This window comes from Acomys russatus, chromosome 25 (assembly GCF_903995435.1).
Source record: "Acomys russatus chromosome 25, mAcoRus1.1, whole genome shotgun sequence".
NCBI classification, from domain to species: Eukaryota; Metazoa; Chordata; class Mammalia; order Rodentia; family Muridae; genus Acomys; species Acomys russatus.
The window spans coordinates 31079933-31094601 of record NC_067161.1 but is presented as its reverse complement, the minus strand read 5'-3'; the positions used below and the strand labels follow the sequence as shown (position 1 = coordinate 31094601).

General features: G+C 47.3%; 1 protein-coding gene across 1 annotated transcript in view; it reads right to left on the bottom strand.

Moving 5' to 3' along the window:
• The window catches only part of Gfpt2 (glutamine-fructose-6-phosphate transaminase 2), a 48927-nt gene extending 34492 nt beyond the window's left edge, over nucleotides 1–14435 (bottom strand). Inside the window, exons 1-2 of the mRNA XM_051167532.1 lie at nucleotides 14299–14435; nucleotides 1040–1147 (exon numbers count right to left, since the gene is read on the bottom strand). Of these exons, the coding sequence (XP_051023489.1) occupies nucleotides 1040–1147; nucleotides 14299–14305 (115 nt within the window). The 5' untranslated portion in view covers nucleotides 14306–14435. The remainder of the gene's footprint in view (nucleotides 1–1039; nucleotides 1148–14298) is intronic.
• Between the last annotated feature and the right edge of the window lie 234 nt (nucleotides 14436–14669).

Here is a 14669-nt window from a genome sequence, read left to right as displayed (position 1 = left end):
TCCAGGGGTTTCTGACACCCTCACCCCAATGCACATGAAATAAAATTTTTAAAAATTTTAAATGTTTTCTCAATTTTTTTTTTTTTAACATTTCTGAAACTTCTTTAATGAGCAAGTGTGGTTACTGAATGGCTTCTCCAGTGATATAATAAATTTAATTGAGCCGAATTTATAATAACAGGCAGGTTTATTGGGGGGGGGTATCTCTCCCGGGGGTGGGGGGTTCATTGATCTCGCAGGAGGAGGTCAGTGAAGTGACAGGGCTTTTTAAAAGGGAGTAGGGAGAGTTGTGATATGATGGTAAGGTGGTGGGGTTACAGGCTTATTTGGCGAGTTCAGGGCCCTGTAGTTGGGTCTTAGGTCTAGGGGTCACTTTGGAATCTGGAACTAGGAGCCGGCTCTGTCCAGTGTCTTGGTAGGGCTTTTGAAAGCGCAGTCTCCGGGTCAAAAGAGAGGGGTAAGGACCTCTTGGTCCACCATCTTACCTTTATCCCCAAACCTCTGACCTAGACGTTATTGTTAGATTATTCAAAGCAGCTATAGGGAGACTGAAGGGAGAAATAATGAAGCTTGGTCTGACCTGAGGCAGGACAGTGTTTATTCACTATGAGGAGGCACTTTTGTCACCTACAGGTGCAGATAGCCAAAATGCCTACAGAAGATGGGCTGTGGTTCTTTAAAGGGGCAGACATGACTTCCATAGTCCACAAAAGCTGCTGGGAAGTGTAGTCCTGCAGCCGGAAACCAGCAGTTATATTGATAAAGGAATGTTAAGAAGTGTCAGGGAGCTGGGTATGGTGGTGCATGCCTGTAATCCCAGCACTTGGGAGGCAGACGCAGGTGGATCTCTGTGAGTTCGAGGCCAGCTTGGTCTACAAAGTGAGTCCAGGACAGCCAAGGCTACACAGAGAGACCCTGTCTCGAAAAACAAACAAACAAACAAATAAACAGGTCAGGGAAATGTCCAGGCTGCTAAAGGCCCCTCTACAAAGAACACAGGTAAGAGAAGCAGCCATGGTGAGGTGTCTCAGAGACCTACCTGCCGAGTCATAGCCCCTGTATTCCAGCCGCTGCAGGCCCCTGATGAGGGTTTCGAAAATCTCCTTCCTTGTCTTGGGAACTCTGTAATTCATATAGGCAAAGATTCCTGTCCCAAAAGAAAGCAAAATGTCACCTTAAGAAAGTGCCAATGAGGGGCTGAAGAGATGGCTCAGAGGTTAAGAGCACTGACTGCTCTTCCAGAGGTCCTGAGTTCAATTCCCAGCAACCACATGGTGGCTCACAAGCATTGACTATGTGGTCTGATGCCCTCTTCTGGCTTACAAGGTGTACATGCAGGCAGAGCACTGTATACATAACAAATAATAATAATAATAATAATAATAATAATAATAATAATAATAATAATAAAAATAAAATCAATCTTAAAAAAAAAAAAAGAAAGTACCAATGAACTGTGCAGGTGGTGGCGCACGCCTTTAATCCCAGTACTAGGGAGGCAAAGGCAGGTGAATCTCTGAGTTCAAAGGTCAGCCTGGACTACAGAGAGAGAGTTCCAGGACAACCAGGCTACACAGAGAAATCCTGTCTGGGGGGGATAGGGGAGGGGGTTTAGCAAAACAAAAGAAAAACAAGGAAAAGAAAGGAGGGAGGGAAGGAAGGAAGGAAAGAAGAAGGAAGAGAAAAAGAAAATAACAATGTCCAGTTTAGAAAAAGAAAAAAAAAAAATTAAAGAAAAGAAAGAAAGAAAATCCATCAGACAAAGGAGGCATCTCAGAGAGCCTCCAGGCTGTTTGCAGAAGAAAAGCTAGCAAGAATGGCTATCACTCCAGTGCTCTGTCAGAGTTGCATTCTGGAGCTGGTTGTGGTGGTGCACGCCTTTAATCTCAGCACTCAGGAGGGAGAGGCAGGTGTATAGCTGTGCGTTCGAGGCCAGCCTGGTCTACAAAATGAGTCCAGAACAACCAAGGCTACACAGAGAACCATATCTTGAAAAAAAAAAAGATAGAGTTGTATTCTGTCAGCGTTTCTCTCTATGACAAAAGCTCACAGGAGCCCTGTGTCATGACCCTTGGCCTTACAGTTTCACTGCAAAGAACTCTGCCATTCACTGGCAGAGACAAGGAACCAATAAACTAGAGGCTAAGAGTAGTAAAAACAAAGCAATTTATTTAAGACTTTGCAAAGCTGGGCACCACCAACAGAGATTAGAAAGGCAAAAATGAAGGGTGTGCCTCAGGAGTGCAAAGAACAATGTTTCCTGCCTTGATGGCAGGTCCTTCCTCCTCTTTCCTCATTGGCTGAGTACTTGGGAAGGTACAATTTTGCATGTCCTCTGCCATTTATGTCTATTTCTCAGAAATGGCCATGCATGGGTTAATCTCTCTGCTCAATCGGATGGAGACATCTTCTCAATTGATAACCCCTCTTCCCAAATGATTCGGCGTATGTAAACTGACAGGAAGTTGAACCAGCACAGCTTGTTCCTTTTCCTTCCTTCTTCTGTGTGGTACAGGGGGTGGAACCAAGGGCTTTATGCATTCAAGGCAAGCACTCTGCTAGCCAAGCTCCTGCTCCAAGGAGAAATGTAAAGGTAGTCTTTTACAGCAGCCAGGCTAGATGCATCTCTTGGGAAAGCCTTGTTAAAGTAGGCTAGCAAACCAAGATGATTCAGGTTGGCTTTATTTTATTTATTTGTACTTTTTCTCCATGGTGGAAAGATGAAGGTTTCGGCTTTATGTCTTTTATAAGGATCAGAGTGGCTTCCAGCAGCCAAACCAGAGGGCAAACATCTGCAACTCTGGCTAGCTCCAGCTCCAGGGTGATCTGATGTCCTCTTCTGGTCTCCAAGGGCAACTACACTGATGTGCATATACACACACAAAGGTGTAGGCACACAGAGGCACAGGCACACACATATACTCATAATTAAACTAACAAACAAACAAACAAACATGTGCAGTGTGCTTTCTGAGCAGCTTCACACATTTTTCTTTTAAAAATGGCCAAGGGCAATTTTGACACTCAGCTCTTTTTTTTCTTGCTGACTTCAGGTCAGGGAGAGAGAGGTGCTCAGCATAAGGGCTATGTATGCAGCTTAGGTCTTTGCCAGCAGCTCATACTTTCTGCCAGACTCTTCAAACCAAAACACATCTGGAGCTTGGGTATATTCTTTATATATTTATATATATATATATATATATATATATATATATATATATATATATATATATTTAAAGATAGTTTCCTTTCAACATCAAAATCAAAATAAAAAATTTAATATTGTCTTAAGATATAAATGTACTAAATTATCTCATTTTAAGTACATTTCCAAGGTTTTTAGTCTTATTCATATCGTACAATCACTGCCATGGTCTATGTTTAGGTGAGTCTTTGCTCATATTAATTTTTCGGTATCAATGAGAAAGTTCCCTAGGTTGGGCAGCTAAAAGACCATCTAACTATCTGGGACAGTCATATAAGATGAAGCCACTCAATAAGTAGTCTTCCTTATCTGAAAAATTGATTTCTGAGGTTTCAGCTACCATCTTCCAGCATTGGCCTGAAAGTAATAACTAGAAATAAATAATGAGAAATAAACATGACAAATAAATAATTCATAAGCTTGAAATTGCACACTGTTGTGACATGAGGAAATATGTTGCCAGCTGGCTCGTGAACTCAGAGCATCCACGCTGTATACATGACCCCACCCATTTAGAAGCTGTCTGTGCTATCAAAATTAGTATCAGAGGATCTCAGTACCAGATCAGCCATCAGAGCCCCATGGAATCAGGTGGTGACTGATGTTCCAGTGTCGATGTCTGCTTTATTTACAAATGGCCCCCAAAGTTCAAGAGCAGTAATAGCCGCAAATGATAGGCCAAAGCGGTGCTCTTACACCCTTCCTTTTCAGTGAAAAGGTGAAAGTTCTAGATTGAGTAAGAGAAGAAAAACCATATGCTGAGCTTGTTAAGAATGACCATCTATGGGCTGGAGAGATGGCTCAGCGGTTAAGAGCGCTCACTGACTGCTCTTCCAAAGGACCTAGGTTCAATTCCCAGCACCCATATGGCAGCTCACAACTGTCTGTAACTCCAAGATCTGACACCCTCATACAGACATACATGCAGGCAGAACACCAGTGCACATAAAAAAAAAAAAAAAAAAAGAATGACAATATAGCCCAGTGTGGTGATGCACACGCCTTTAATCCCAGCACTCGGGAGGCAGAGGCAGGCGGATCACTGCAAGTTTGAGGCCAGCCTGGTCTGCAAAGTGAGTCCAGGACAGCCAAGGCTACACAGAGAAACCCTGTTTCAAACAAAACAAAAAAGATGACATTATAAATGAATTCTCTAGCTGGGAAACTGTGAAGAAGAAATGTGTGTCTCTTCTGCTGTCACACCTCAAACTGGACATTTACAGCCACAGAGCATAGTAAGGACTTAGGTGGTGGACAAGACACCCTCTGTGCCCAGTGCCCAGTGCTGGGGTCACAGCCACACCCAGCCACACCCAGCTAAAGATTCAAACTCAGGTCCTCGTGCTATTAGGCAATCTGCTTGCCCCCCTTAAAATCTTTTTAAACTACGTTTTTCCAGAACCTTGAAAATGTTCCTGAGTTATACCTGGATGCATTAGGGGGACTTGATGTGCAATGCGGATAATTTGTTCTGTAGACCAGCCTGGCCTCAAACTCTAGAGATCCACCTGTATCTACCTCCTGGGTGTGCTGGGATTAAAGGTGTGTACCACCATGCCCAGCTCTGAAGATATTTTACTTAGAAGAGTGGGCTGTAGGGGTGATGGTGAACACAGTCAAAATAATTGACACATTCCAAGGGAATTGTCTTTGTGAACCCAACACTGTACATTCACCAGTAAAAAACTTTAGATCCTATGGAATGCAGTCAAGCAAGTGTTTGTGTAAGTTCTGATTGACTGATTGATTTTCCTTTCTGCCATGGGTACCATTTGTCCACGATACTTAGCTAATACTTGGTGATGTGCAAAATATTATGAATCTTGATATCTTGGGTCCTAGGCATTTTAATATCTATAAATGTTCCCTAATTCTGAACAAAGTTTCTTCTTCTTTTTTTTTTTTTTTTTTTTTTTTTTAACCCTTTAAATCTGGATTATTTGGAGCAGGAAGCCTCTGAGATCAGCTCGCCCGCCCTTCCCTGAAAATTTCTCTTCTTCCAGCCACTCCACTTCTGAACATGCATCAAGCACACGTGTTTTTGCATGGCACTGAAGACCCATAACCGTTTTGGAGAAGGGGCACGTTAGACCCCCTGGTGGGATATTAAAATGCCCTTGGGACCACCAGCTGTGTGGAACCCAGCCAGGAGCTTGGCAGGCAGCTGAAGCACTTTGGGAGTTGTCTGCTGTGGAGCAAGCTGCCAAGGAGAGTTTGCAAGGACTTTTCACAAGAAACATAAATCTTCTCATTTTCATCAAGAAATATCTACCCGATGACTTCTTTCATTAACAAAACCACCTCCCCTCTGCCTCTACAGCAAATCTTCCTGGCCACTTGGGTTTGCACGAAGCCGAGCTGAACTGAATAAAATACTATATATATACTGCTCTGGCGGAGGCGTGGCTTTGTCAGCTGCAGATAGTTTCTGCGATTGTATGACATTTGGAACTCTGGGAACTTTTCAGAGGGTACATAAATGCTAGAGTCCTGATTTGGGGTGTGTGTGTGTGGGGGGGGGTTGTTGGCTGTTTAGGGAGGTTGGATGCAGTTTGCTAGTAGCCATGGTCAAAGAAGAAACAAAAGAAAAGAAATTAGATTCAGGAAGTCTCCTAATTTCTTTTTTCCGTCTCCCCTCATTTCTCTCCTATCTAGTGTTAGGGGTGAAATGAGGGGCTTGTGGATAAAGGATAGGGAAAGAGAAGAATCCACAAAGAACCCCACAGTGTAGCAAAGGTCAACTACAGAAAGCTGTGCAGAAAGGTCTTCTTCCCTCGATGTCTGTAAGAGAATGGCTTCAGGATGTCCCAGGAATAGCAACATTGGGGGGCTGGAGAGATGGCTCAGAGGTTAAGAGCACTGTCTGCTCCTCCAAAGGTCCTGAGTTCAATTCCCAGCAACTACATGGTGGCTCACAACCATCTATAATGAGATCTGGTGCTCTCTTCTGGCCTGCAGGGGTACAAGTGGGCAGAACACCGTATAAATAATAAATAAATAAATCTTTTAAAAAAACAACACAAAAGTGTGAGACCCTGTTAGATAAAAGGGCAGGGTCATACATAGCCTGTTCACAGGCCCCTACGCTGCCCCTCCCTCCCACCCCTCCCACACGGCCACCAGGATACTAGGCAAGCATTCCGCCACTGAGCTGCAGTCCCTAGGAAATACCTAATAAGAAAATCTCTTCAGTCAGCAAGATGGCTCAGCTGGTAAAGGCACAGGCCACCAAGCCTGATCCTTGGGGCTCACGTGGTGAGAGGACTGACCTCCACATGACTGTCATGGCATAAGCACGTCCATATCCATACACACAATGAGCATAAAAGAAATAACTATAGAATTAAAAATAATAATAGTAAAAATCTCCCACGTCATCTTAAGGGGGCCATCCTAGCCAAGGAAAATGGTGGACAAGAACAAACTGTTTGGGAAGTTGTGGTTGTGTCACAGCCCTGGCTAGTGCTGATTTCCTGTGTGAACATCCATGCCAGTGAGGAGGGCTAAGATCCTCAAGGGTAGATCCAGAGAGACACCTGGGACTTTTGGCCAAATCCCTGCTCGGCTCTCCGAGATCAAGGCTACTTTGGGTTGTTCCAAGCCTCCCCTTGAGTCAACCATACCACATGCCCTTCTACTGCTGAGGTCTCAGTTGTCAGTGCCCCACCCACTTCCTCCCACACTGAGCCAGTCTGACCACACTGTGGCTCCCAGGCAGTGATCACCTGGAAGAAAAGTAGTCACAAGAGAGTGAAGGGACCCCGAACACATCTCCCCATCGGATGGATCCAGAAAAGAACAGGCTTAGGGTCACGACATCCTCTGCCTGCCATTTAGATGATGGGGGCTGAAGCCCACAGCCAGGGCTAGGTGCCCATCCCTGATGCCCCCCGTGTCTTGTGCTCTCTGTGTGGCCTTGACAAGTCACTGAACCCCAGTAATTTGATTTGATCAGTGAAACAGTGATGGTGGCAGCATCTACTTAGCAGGGTAATTAGGACAGTTCAGAACGCCTTAGGAAAGCCTGCAGAACACTGCTTGTCACATAGCAAGTGTCCACTGAGGACGCTAAGTGACACTTGCTGTGCGACGAGGAGCTTCCGGAGTGTTTCCCTCTAAGAAGGCCAATGGTACAAATGTAGTGTATTCCTATCATATACGATCAGTCCTCAGGAAGTGTGGACTGACTCTCTGCCTGGGAAAATAGTGGTTAAACCAAATATGTGATCTGGCCTAAGTTTAATTCAACCCATAAACATATCCCTGGTCCCTGGGGGTTTTGTCACTGTTACAACTCAGTGAGATATAGGCATGGGCCAATGGAGGTCACAGAGGCATAGGGGTTCCCAGAGCTGTGATTTACAGGTAGAGGGACAAAGGGCTGAGAGTAGGGACACACTTTCTTTTACCCTGGGGGGCAGTCATCTCCCAGGGCTGGCTCTTTACAAAAATGTCTTCTATTTATTCTCTGTCAGCTGGTGAGGCCCCCATGAGATAATATTGAGCTCTCCAGCTCCCACCTTAGAGGCCCAGAACTATTTGTTTCCTATACTTGCTTCCTCGCCCTTTTGTTAGATTCCCCGCTATGTACAATCTTCTTATGAGTAGGGGACGTGTCATAGCTTCCCCACCACATAAAACCTACGTCAGGCACACAATAAACAGTTGTTGAATGAATGCACGCATAATGAAGATAACCAAAAATACGTGGCTTGGAACCGGCCTGAGACAGCGACACTCAGTCAGGCAAAGGTAGGTCTGCTCATTAGAACTCATCTGCCCTCTGCACAGGCTTCAGAGATCACTCAGGGACTCAGGCTCCACAGAAGCCATGCAAACAGGGGCCCCAGAGTTCAGCCTCCAAGAGGCAGTGACCAGTTCAGGGAAGTGACTTCCTCCAAGCATCTGAACTCTTAGAGTTTTTGTTTTGTTTTGTTTTTTGCTTTGTTTTTTTTTTTTTGTTTTTCAAGACAGGGTCTCTCTGTGTAGCCCTGGCTGCCCTGGACTTGCTTTGTAGACCAGGCTGGCCTCGAACTCACAGAGTTCGCCTGCCTCTGCCTCTACCTCCCGAATGCTGGGATTACAGGTGTGTACCACCACACCCAGCTACTGAACTCTTAGGATTTATCTGCAGTTCCTGAATAGATGGGGTAGGGAAGGAACTGGTGAATGGTCATCTGGGGGACAAGGAAAAACAGTCAGCATGGAAGAGGGTGGGCTGGGATCCCTCTGGTCCTGTAGATAGTCCAGCATCGCTCTGTACATTGGTTTCTAATGAGACTAAGTTCTCACCCTGGTCCAGGGCAAGTGATTCCACCCAGAGAGGTCCAGTCTGAACTTGCACAGAGAAGGGGACTGCACCATGGAAACCACATCACCATCTACCCAGGCTGGGGCCTTCCTACTCACCTTCATTCTTCAGAATCAAAGGGGCCAGGAGTCTAATTTATGAAATATTAAGCTGTCTAAATAGGAGAGCAAGGTCAAGTTGGTTGTTTTACTTTGTTGTTTCTCTCTCAAGGAAATGTTCATCAAATTTTTTCTGGATTTCTGTTCCTGAAGTTGAGGCAGGTCTATTTTCTTGAGCAAGGCTCACAGGTGTGGTGAGGCCTCTGAGGCAGGGTATGAAGCTGTGCCTTGTCTGACTGGCCCTCACTCTTGTAGGCTGGGATAGACCAATTTATTGATGTGCAAATGACAATTCCTCAAAACAGCGAGAGTAAAAGCAGACACACCAGTGCAGTATGTGGTCCCCTGGCCAAGTTCTTACAGAACAGTGGCCATAGAAGCCGATTGGAGGAAGGGGAGAGAGAGGAGGGAGGGAGAGGGGGAGGAAGAAGGGGAGAGAGGAGGAAAGGGAGGAGAGAGAGAGAGAGAGAGAGAGCGAGAGAGAGCGCATAAAACCTTTTTTTAAGTTACAAAATAAATTTCCAGAAAACAGTAGACTATCCTCTTGTAGCTAACACAGACAGGCACTTCTATTTTTAACAGCAACAACAAAAAGCCCCTAGTATGTCTTAGAATTTATTTGAGAGCAAATCAGAAAGAGCCATGCACTCTAAGCTTCATTTAAAGAAAAATGTTTTTAAGAAAAAAAAAAAAAGAAGAATTGCTTTAAACTTCCAAAATGCAGCTATAAAAGAAGCTAAACCTTTTTTGGTTTTTGGGTTTTTGTTTTTGTTTTGTTTTTGTGGGAGATAATTTATGTTTGAAAACTAAAAAGAGGCTGGTGGAGCAATCCTTTAATCCCAGCACTTGGAGAGGCAGAAGGAGGTGGATCTCTGTGAGTTTGAGGTCAGCCTGGACTACAAAGTGAGTCCAGGAGACAGCCAAGGCTACACAGAGAAACCCTGTCTGGAAAAACTAAATAAATAAATAAATAAAAAGTTCAAGGTCTCCTTTAATTATATAGCAAGTTAAGGTCAGCCTGGGCTACATGAAACTGTTTGTGTGTGTGTGTGTGTGTGTGTGTGTGTGTGTGTAGGTGAGGAAGACTAAGGCATGGAGGAGCAGAAGGTAGGAAGGCACAGAGAAGGGGCAGCCAGCACAGAGGGAGTCGTGCTCTGTGAGCAAATGCTGAAATTAAATGCTCTGCCCCAGGGCTGGAGAAAGGGCTCTGTGGTTCCAGCTGCATAGCACTCTTCCTAAGAACTCAAGCTCAGTTCTCAGGTGAGTGCCAGCATCAGTCTTCATGGTGTGTGTAGGTGTGCTGTGATTGCCCTCTGATGGCTTCCAGGAACCAGCTGGGTGCTCTGTTTTCCCAAGTACTCCTTGAGGGACTTCCCATGACCCTCACCTGAAACTAGCTGTGGTGAGAGAATGCACGCCACAGAAACCGGCAAAGCGGGGGCCTAAAGAGATGATGGCTCAGCGGGTAAGCGTACGTGCTTGCATGTGTGTACTGGTCTTACAGAGCACCAAGTTCAACTCCCAGCATCCACGTCAGATGATTTACAAACTGCCTGAAACTCCTGCTCCAGAGAAGTGGACTCACTGCTTTGGCCTCTGTGGGTACCTGCACTCACATGAACATAATCCCCCCCCCCCACCACCCATCCCCCTCCCACCCCACAACACACATAAACGTAACTAAAGTTTTAATGGCAATGGCTAGAAGCTGAAAGGACTGAGACCAGGGTGCTTGGGTGTATGGGCGTTCAGGGACCTCTGAATTAGGCCATCAAGGGCAAGACTTGAACATGCAGGATTCTAAACATTTGAACCATTTTGGATATGGTGCCTGGAAGAGACAATCAATCTATAGCAAGAAAAATAATCGTCCTCGAAGGACTCAGCCCCTCATCTCTAGAATCTGTAGAGGTTGCTTTGTATGAGGAAAGTCTCTACAGATGAGGGCAAAGGGATCTCAACTGTCTCAAATAATTGGGGCGCTCCCAAAGAATCACAAGTGTCCTCTTAAGAGGGACACAAGCCATGGAAGAGGAGGTCACGTGACCACAAGACATAGAATGCCCTCAGCCTGGCATGCCTGTGAGCCCTTCTCTCTGCAGAGCTCACACTTGAGCCTGGGGGCACTGTCACAGTCCTCTGCCATGCCTCTTGGCAGTTAGTACTCTGTCCTCTATGCTGGGCTGAGCCAACAGGTAGCTCTGTGATGTCTCTGTGAGTGGGACATCCGGGACATGGCTGTGCCCGTCATCTAAGAGACCACTAGGATGCTGCTCAGAAATGTGGACTCAAGACTGTTCATCTTTGAATATATTTTTAAGGATTTATGTATTGTTTATACAGTATTCTGCCCGCATGTGTGTCTGCATGCCAGAAGAGGACACCAGATTTCATTGTAGATGGTTATGAGCCACCATGTAGTTGCTGGGAACTGAACTCAGGACCTTTGGAAGAACAGACAGTGTTCTTAGCTTCTGAACCATCTCTCCAGCCTTAAAATATTATCTAGAGAGAGAGAGAAAAAAGAAATAAAGAAAGAAAGAAAGAAAGAAAAAGAGAAGAAAAAAAGGGCCAAATCCTTATATGAGCTCTCTCAATTTTGTAATCTAGTATCTAATATTTTTTAAAAATATTTAAACCCTGTGTGTTCAACAAAAAGCTGTCTGTCTGGTTCATCCTGGTACTGCCAGGATATAGCCTATGCCTGAGGTATCTTCCCTGTGACAGTGTTTGCCAGCTGGATTTATCTTGTTGCTGGTGAGTGACTGGCCTGCAGAATGGCCATCTCCACCTGTCATGTCTTAGAAGTAGGGGGTAGTGCAGCCACGTGGCCTTTATAACCCCAGAGCCTAGAAAACACAGAGCATCTCCAGAAAGAGAGGAAGAATGCAAAGGGGTGGGGGAGGGGGCAGGGGAGGGGGAAATACAATAATCTTTCTTTCAACAACGCAGGGAACTCTCTGATGTCATCAGAACTGCACGTGAGCCCTGTGACTGCTAGGCTTAATAGTGGGGTTTCTAGACTCACCTGGGAAGGAAGTCTCCATGACGGTCTGTCTAGATTGAAGTTGGCCTGTGGGCATGCCTGTAGTTGTGTGTGTGTGTGTGTGTTTTCCGAGAAAAGGTTTCTCTATATAGCCCTGGCTGTCCTGGACTCACTTTGAAAACCAGGCTGGCCTTGAAACTCAAGAGATCTGCCTGCCTTTGCTTCCTGAGTGTGCCACGGAGACCAGCTTGCAGTAGATTTTTTTTTTTTTTTTTTTTTACCATTTCATGGGCTGGGTGCTAGGCTGAATGAAAGGGAGGCGGGGAGCGACGTGCGTGCAGCATCCATTCCTGTCCTCTGCTCACGACTGGGAATCTAATCTCTCTAGCTGCCTCACGTTCCTGTACCCTGGATTCTCCAAGACGGTATTTGGTATTTAAGGGTTAAGCCAGCTAACCCCTCAGCACACAGGAAGTTTTTGAGTGGTCTGTTGTTTGTGGATGGGTGGGCTCCTGCTGGGCTCCAGCTTTCTGTGGATTGAGGCAGCCATCTGATAAGGACTGGCCTTTATTTAGTCTTGACTCCTGAAACCTGAGGCAGTTTCCAATGAAAGCAGCAGGCATGCCCCCCCCCACCCCGGGGGAAAGTGAAATGACCTGAAAGTTCCTGTTTAGACACTCCTGACTGGGCCTCAGTTTCCCCAAATGTGGAGTGAAACTGATTCAATGTTTGTTGTATCCTTGTGCCAAAATCATGATCGTTCTGTAAAATTCACTGAGTTGCAAGCGAAAACAGCCATAAAAAGAAAATCCGCATCCTGTTCAGAACACATACCGACGGCCACACAGTCCAAGAGAACCCAGACTAATGTGTTCAATTCTAGGTAGCTGTGCTGTGAGCTCTGAACCACCACGGACAGCTGCCCATGGGCAAAGGGTGCCTGGAAAGTGACAAAGAGCACTAAAAAACACAGTATGCTTTGTCTTTAGTCGGGATGTTACAAGACTCCTGGCTTGTGGGCAGGGGGCGGGGTCAAACATCAGCAAGGATGGCCTGAAGTTTGAGAAGGCCTCCCAGCCTAGCTCATGTGTCTCCTTTGATTCTGATTCTGAATAGGAGCCCAGCTGGGCCAAGACTTCTAAGGAGTCCTAGACGTTCTCTGGTGACCTCAGGGCACTTCTTACACTCAGTCACATCAATACCGAAGTCTAGAAAGGATGCCGGTTGGTTATAACCCCAAACTTGATCTCATCCAAAGGGTTGGGGGTGGCAGCCCTCCAGAGCTTGGAAAAGCACAAGAGAAAGACAGATGCTAGGAAGAAGCAGGGTGGGAGGCCGAGGTGCTGAGAGGCTCAACAAGAAAAGTCAAAGAGCTCAAGCAGTTTGAGGTTTCTTGCTTAAGTCTGGTTCTAAAGCCAGCGGTGGCTAAAGACCTGCAAGGGCTCAAGCCTGGGCTGTTTTTGAATCTAACAAAAAATTTCCATATTTGTTTCATGTCTGTGTCCAGAAAGGTATGACGTGACATTACATACGGATTCCGAAGGATGCCTGGGCGTCCTAATACTCTGTCTGCGGGTCCAGTAATTTAAACTGACACCGGCTCTCTCTGGATGAGGCAGCGGTCTCAAAGGCTCCAGCTGCCTCCCTGCTCAGTGACTCCTTTCCTCTCCTCTCCTGGCACGAAACAAGGCCTGTACAGACCTTGGCTTTGGACTCACCCACTGGCACCCCACCCCGCAAGCCTTCAGCAAAGTCAGAGAGGCGCCTTTCATGGCTTCAAAAGTTCCATCAGGTTCTCCAGCCGCAGGGGGCTGGAGTGGGTAACTGAATCCTACTCAAGACGGGAAGAGGGGGTGGGGGGAGCGCACAGTGACCTTTTGTCCCAGAAATTCCCAGCTCCCCCCACCCCACCCCCCGCCCCCGGCCAACCAGCCAGCGGAGGCGGCACAGCCAGCCAGGAGGGTAAGGAATTGCAGATGTGCGCCCAGGGCGGGCGCCCTCCCTTCTGCTTCCAGAGCCCGGCGGGCCGGACACCTCGGCGTCGCCCGGGGTTGCGCTGCTATCCGGTCCAGGACTCCTACTTCTAACTTCGGGCCAAGGCTCCAGGGAACTCACTATCTCTCGCGTTCCCCGGAGCCCTTTCCAGCAAAGATTCACCACAGGACCCACCCTTCTAGGGACAGGAGGGGGTTCGTTTCGCGTCGCAACCAAGACCGGCTACCCTTAGTAGTACAACAGGAGCTGCTCAGGTCGCCCGGGAACGAACTGCAGACACCGCACAGGTGAGGTCGTCTGTCCTGGGTGGACGCGGCGCACTGGGACTTAGAACCGCTACTCCGCGCCCAGGATGCTTGAGCTTGCTCGTGGCGGCCTTTGTGGGCCAAGTGGAGGAAGTGCCCTCAGAGTACATGGAGTGGAGACACCTCTGTGTTACGGGGCTCCAATCTCGGGACCCGCCCCATTGCCTCTGCTAGAGCGATCCGGGCTTGAGTCTCTTACACGGAGTTTAGACGCCCCCATCCCCAGTCTCCCCCCCCCCCCCGCCATGTCCCCAAGACGTCACTCTGGGGCCAGGCACGGGGAAAGAAGGCCTGGCTAATGAAAGCCCCACGATCGCCGCCCCCAGCAGGTCCCCTGCGCCTAGCTCTCTAGCTTAGGCTCTGAATGACCCTGAAGGAGGAAGCCACCGTGCACTCACCGCACATGGTGGCTGATATTCGCTCCAGACGCTCAGACGACTCGCTGCGCCTCGCGCTCCCTGGCTCAGGCTCCCGCCGCTCGGCCTCCTGCCCTTATAGCCAGCCACTAGCCCTCTGAGAGGGGTGGTGCTTGGGCGGGGCCGCCTGCCGCCTGCTTGCCTCTCATTGGTCCCTGGTTGTTCTGACAACGGCGGGGGCCCCCAAGACTCAAGGAAAGGAAGGAGGCCCAATCGGTGGCAAACACCTTGAGTTCAGACTTTTGAGTCAGTCACATTAGACGCGAAGCCTTAGCTAGGGGGACTGATCGCTCTGTGCCTCAGTTTCTTCATTTGCCAAAATGTGATAACAATAGAAAGTACCTCTCAGATCC